Source organism: Lytechinus pictus, chromosome 8, assembly GCF_037042905.1.
Source record: "Lytechinus pictus isolate F3 Inbred chromosome 8, Lp3.0, whole genome shotgun sequence".
Classification (NCBI taxonomy): domain Eukaryota; kingdom Metazoa; phylum Echinodermata; class Echinoidea; order Temnopleuroida; family Toxopneustidae; genus Lytechinus; species Lytechinus pictus.
Window position 1 is genome coordinate 23,279,200 of NC_087252.1, and position 6,000 is coordinate 23,285,199.

General features: G+C 44.1%; 1 protein-coding gene across 1 annotated transcript in view; it reads right to left on the reverse strand.

The window, feature by feature from the left end:
• The window catches only part of LOC129266996 (uncharacterized), a 125,633-nt gene extending 120,095 nt beyond the window's left edge, over positions 1-5,538 (reverse strand). The window contains exons 1-2 of the mRNA XM_064103802.1: positions 5,296-5,538; positions 324-380 (exon numbers count right to left, since the gene is read on the reverse strand). Coding sequence (XP_063959872.1) covers positions 324-380; positions 5,296-5,509 — 271 coding nt within the window. The 5' untranslated portion in view covers positions 5,510-5,538. The remainder of the gene's footprint in view (positions 1-323; positions 381-5,295) is intronic.
• Positions 5,539-6,000: the final 462 nt, after the last annotated feature.

Sequence of the window (6,000 nt, forward strand, 5' to 3'; positions counted from 1 at the left end):
CTCAAGGTGTGGGTGGACACTGAAGCGTGGTTAAGGCATAAAGCCCATCATAAGTGTTTTAGTACGTGGATACGGGCTTTTCCCTGGACCTTAGTTATACCAGTATGGGGATTTGAACAGTACGTGAGCATGTGGGTGAAGATCGAGGTGGAATAAATCCAACATTTACCACCACCGGTCTTATGGGCATGGGTGTGTTCGTTTGTTTGTTTGTTCACATGCATGGGCATGTATACAAATAAACGAATTAGAGTTCTCGAGTTGGAGAAAATTAGGAGGTGTGTGTGAAGATCGAGCCGGCTGGGGTGAATGATCACATTTACCTGGAGTTGTCGTTGATCTTGGTGGCGCCTTTGTTGTGGGCCCTGCTATTTCTGGACCTGTGAACGTGATGGGAGAATGTGATAACAGTAAATTATAATAACTATTATATAGGGTATTTGTACATGTATAAGGCACGCACCTATATCCTTCTTTTACTGTTTTATGTGCTCGTCATGAATCTTCTAAATTACCCCGGCTTTGCTGCCCTTTGCTGGGTATATCACGATTTCGATGATCACATCTTTTTTTAGGAATTGCATATTTCCTGTCGGTACATTTCTTGGGTTGAGTGAAGCACCTGGTTTAATTTCTTGCTGGAGCAAAATTACGCCGTGGCTGAGGTTCGAACCCACGGCCATCTCTTTCAAAGTCCGGAGACTAATCCATAGGGCCAATATGTCCACGTAGAATTACGGGCGTAAAATTGTTCTGTTTAAGAGAAATGTCATCTATGATGCGCCTTTTCCAACGATTTAATATTTTCATGAATTTGGTATAATTCGAACTTTTATTTTAATTTTTGCTTTTCAGGCATTATTATCTATTTGACAAATTTATATCAAAAATACATTAATTATACAATGCTGATTGATAATTTACACGTGATTCGAAAATTTATTCTCTCAGAAATTAAAACAAGGTTGCCAGGGAAGGAGAGAGCCAACTTAATCAATTAACGCTTTGCATGTTAGTAGTCACCCGAGTTTAGCACCATGTGAATCAGACTTAAAAAGTCAACTCAAGGGCGTTGGCTGGTTTGAAAATGGGGAGATGCACTTCCTGGGGAGGTGGAACTAAAGTGGTATGGGTGTGCACATCTTCGGGAGGTGGAACCAAAGTTTGGAAAATCAGCTATTGAAGGCAGAAGAAGGGGTACCAATTTCGTTTTGCTTTCATTTTGCTCGTCAGTGTCGATCCCTCTGCCTCAGCGGGGGGGGGGGGGGGGGGGGGTGCACCCCTATAGCCTACGCCCTTGTTCAATTATGATAAGAATCTGATACCCAATGGAAAAAAGGGGGTCCGACCGCTTGACCGAAGGCCCGCGAGACCGATTTTGTTCCCTTCATCAGGTGCCGAGTGCCCGGGGGGGGGGGGGCACTCAGTATATAATGCATAGTGGGTATGTGCCGCGGAGGGGACCCCCATTTTTACACTCAAATTTCCGTTCCGAGGCATAGCATTTTTGTCTTATTGAGAAAAAGAACAAAGAAAGCCGCTCCAGAGCATAGCATTTTCTTCTTCTCGAGAAAAAAAGAAGAAGAAAAATCCGCTCCAGGGCTTCGCATATTTTCCGTTACGCCGTTCCGGTCGCAATTTTGGTGAAAAGCGCCCGCAGCTCGCTGTCCGACCATCGCCTCTGCGCTAGCGCGCCCGTCAGTCGTGCCGCCGGGCTAGCTGCAAGTTCGTTCCATAGGGATGCATACGCACTCGCACGCAGGCGACCCGTTCCAAGGACCCCCGTTTTCACAAACATTTGTAGTTCCGAAGCCCGTTCCGAGGACCCTCCTTTTTACAATGAGCCCGCTCCAAGGCCCCCGTTTTTTGTCTCGCCCGCGGCACACCCCTACCACTTTTTTGGTCGAGTGCCCCCCCCCCCCGGGGCCGAGTGGTTTAGGGCGCCTCGTTGCAGCGGCGTATGCCTGTTATCAGAGGGGGAGGGGGTAGAGCCAAATATTTCCCGGTAACTCCGTCTAGAATAAGTGACATAGCTAGGATTTCAGTTTAGGGGCGGGAGTGAGCACCGGAAGCGCGCTCTTGGGGGGGGGGGGGTGCAGGGATTGGGAGTGTCCCCTGCGAGAAGCGTGGAAGCTCCGACGTTCCTGTGAACTGTGAATCGTTCCTTGTCTGCTCCCGCTCATCTTAATACGTCCTCTGCCTGTTTTCGGGGGGGGGGGGGTGGGTAGAGCCAAAATATTTTGCGGTAACCAAGTCCAGAAGGATTTCATTTTAGGGGGCGGTAGTGAGCACGCGAAGTGGCGAAACACTTAATACTAAGTGCGCGAAAGGCGCTCCCTATAAGGGGGAGTCCCCCTCCCGCGCAAAGCACGGAAGCGCCGACGTTTTCTTCGAATTGTTCCTTGTCTGCTCGCGTTCCTCTTACATTCTCTGCCTGTTATCGGGGGGGGGGGGGCAAATAATTCCCGGTAACTAAATTTAGAATCAGTGGCGTTGCTAGGATTTCATTTAAGGGGGCGGTCGTGAGCACGCGAATCGTGCGAAATACCTACTGCGCGTACAAAACGACTCTCTGGGGGGGGGGGGTGCAGGGAGGGGATGTTTCCGCTACTTACAGTATAAACTTACGTTGCCTAATTTCACTGACCCTACTGAATCATTAACTCTACTCATTTAACGTTTATTTTTATGGTAATTCTGCTTCATGATCTTGCGCATTTAATGTTTAACAAGAAAACTGGAAATATTATGGAAATACATACACCTGGAACATTGAGCCTTCATTGTGGGCAATCCTATCGTAGCATTTTTGTTTTCTCATTTAAACAGAAAAATAAGTAATACAAGAAGGTGAAAGTTTTAAAGAAAAGAACGTAAATCAGTTTTCCTCCGGGAAATCTGTCCTCGGGGGAGTTTTCATGGGGAAATCACCCTCCGGAGGAGTAGTCCTCTCGGGGACTTGTCCTTAAACCCATTTTTTATTGTTGTTGTTACTATTTTTGTTATGATATCAGGAGCAGCAGCAGCAGCAGCAGCAGTAGTAGAATTAGAAGTCGTAGTAGTCGGACTCGTAGTCGTCGTCGTAGTAGTTGTTGTAGTAGTCGTAGTAGTAGAAGTAGTCGTGATAAACCTAATATTTTGTTTCTATTGTCGTTATTATTCACCATTATTATCATTATCATCATACGATTATTGATAATTTTATTGATATTATTAATGTAGAGGAAGCGTGAAAGAGGAAGTACATGCATAAGATAGATAGGAAAGAGGAAAAGAGAAATCCAGATGAAGAAAAAAAATGGTAGATGAGGTAAATAATAATAAAAATAGCCGTAAAATGGTAGGAAAATATTTTAATAGAAGCGCCGAGTTCACCTGGAGCATAGAAAAAAGACGTAGACAAAAATCACGAAGAAAAAAGAAGCGAATTTATTTAGGAAGAACATGGTAACATAATTAAAGAGAACAGAGAAGGAGACAGAGAGAGGGGGTCAGTAAGTGTTTCACACGCTTCGCGTGCTGACTACCGCCCCCTTGAATTAAATCCCTAGCTTCGCCACTAAATTTAGACTAAGTTAACGGGAATTTTTTTTGCTGTGCCCCTCCCCATTTCAGGCAGAAAACGTAAGAAGAGCGGATGCAGACAAGGAATGATTCAAAGAAACGTCGGAGCTTCCGCAATTCGAAATGTTTCTCTCCCCCTCTCCGTTAACAGGCAGAGACCGTAAGAGCAGGAGCGGGCAAGGAACGATTCGAAGAAAACATCGGAGCTTCCGTGCTTCGCGGGAGGGGGAAAACTCCCCTTATAATATGGAGCGCCTTTCGCGCGCTCATTATTAAAGATCCAGACCGGACCCGAAAATGAAATTGATAAATTATATACCAATCGAAAGCTTATAAGCTACTAAATACAGCAAGGTATGCTTTATGCATTTTCACCGCTTCCCAGCTGAGTATTTTGCTTGTGAATATTCCAATTATCGGGCTTCGAACCCCGCTTAGAAAATAGGCTTTATTGTGCTTTTCACCTGCCTCGAGACCGTGACGTCACGTTGTGTAAGAAGCGTCGTGATTCCATAGGTTTGTACAAAAAAAAACTGGGTGATTTTTTGCTTTCCAGATAACGCATTTCATTCTCTTCACTTCTATCACAGAGGGATATCACATATATTTTTACCCACAAGCTTGAATTTATGAAATCTACAGTTTTGAACTAGTTTTTGGCATATTTTATTTCCTGCTTATTTGGCGCAGATTTCAATTCTATCTGCATTTAGATTATGTATAACAACTTTTAATGACATAGCAATTTAGGCCCAATAAGAGCCAAACAAAGAAATCACAAAAAAGGTAGTGAATAGTTGTAGGTTTACAACAATTTGAACAGTGAATAATTTTGAGTGCCATTTTCATCTAAAAACGAAAAAAAAAATGGATTCATAACATGGAAATGGAAGAAAATACCCAATGCTTTTGTACACAAACCTATGGAATCACAACCCTCCTGACACAACGTGACGTCATCATTTCCAGGCGACGTGGGGGTGCTCAATCGAAGCGTACTTTGGAGGAGCAGTTTCTTTGATTTTTATTTAATATTTGTCAGAAATGGAAGGATATATATGTAATATTTTTGGTATATTTGTATTGTATGAATCGTTACCTTTATTTTGATATATGACTGTTTTTACACCGGTCAGGGTCTTTAAGTGTTTCGCACACTTCGCGTGCTCACTACCGCCCCCTAAATTGAAATCCAAGCAACCGATTCTGGACTTATTCACCGGGAAATTTCTTGCTCTGCCCCCCCCCTTCCGATAACAGGCAGAGGACGTTTTAAGATGAGCTAGAGCAGATAAGGAACAGCTCAAAGGAACGTCGGACCTTCCGCGCTTCGCGGGGGGGGGGGGGGGTGCAGGCTTCCCGTGCTCACTACTGTCCCCTAAACTGAAATCCTAGTTATGCCACTAATTCTAGACGGAATTACTGGGAAATATTTGCCTCTGCCCCCTCTCCCTCTGATAACAGGCACCTGTTACGCCGCTGCAACGAGGTGCCTTAAACCACTCGACCGCGGCACCCGATGATGGGGGAAAAAGTCGGTCTCATGGGCCTTCGGTCTCGCGGGCTGTCACCGGAAAAAGACAGCAAGAGAGACCAACGTTTTAGAACATTCACAAATTTTGAAATAAAAGTGACAGTTTTACATATGGACTTTTGCATGGAAAGTCACGTTTTGACAAACGAAGCAGTATTTCTTTCGAGAAGTTAAATGGATGATAAGGCGCCACTCACCAAGGAAAATGACAAGGCAGATGATTGCGACAACGATGACGACTACGACTGCAACCACGATGAATCCCTTTAACAGGGACTTGGTCATCGACTTTTTCTTCCTACTTTCTGGGTGGAAGATCTCCTCCCCTATGGTGCTCGTGTCCCCATCGTCGGGCTGGCGGAAAACGTTCCGCCTTTTCTCATCAACGGTTTCGTACGTCTCGAGCTCCATGCCCTCGACGATAGGATCGACATCCTTCACGTCCTGTGACGTAACAAAAGAAAAATAATAAACATAATTTCCACTTGGTTTTTACTATTGCAAATAAGTCAAGATCGGCTGTGAATATTGACCAGCCGAAAAATTGATTTAATCTTCATCCTTAAGAGATTAATTATTATTCAATCTAAAAAAAGAAGATGAAGACAGAAGAGGACGTATAAGGAAAAGCTGGCTTGGAAATAATGAGGGAATGACAGGCAGAAAGATCAATGAATACTGTGAGATAGCACTGAAGAGAAAAGATGGTAAAACCATGACATCCAACCTATTTAAAGAGAAGTAACAGCGCTAAGGCAAAAGGATTTAAATCAAATCTAATGTTCGGTTGGTTACTACTCGTAGATGAGCTGAATTTATTTTAAATCGTCGGGAAAATTTAGAGAGTACGTCTAGCCTACTTTTTTGTATATAATCAGATTGGCGGACCGTGACCCGGAGGA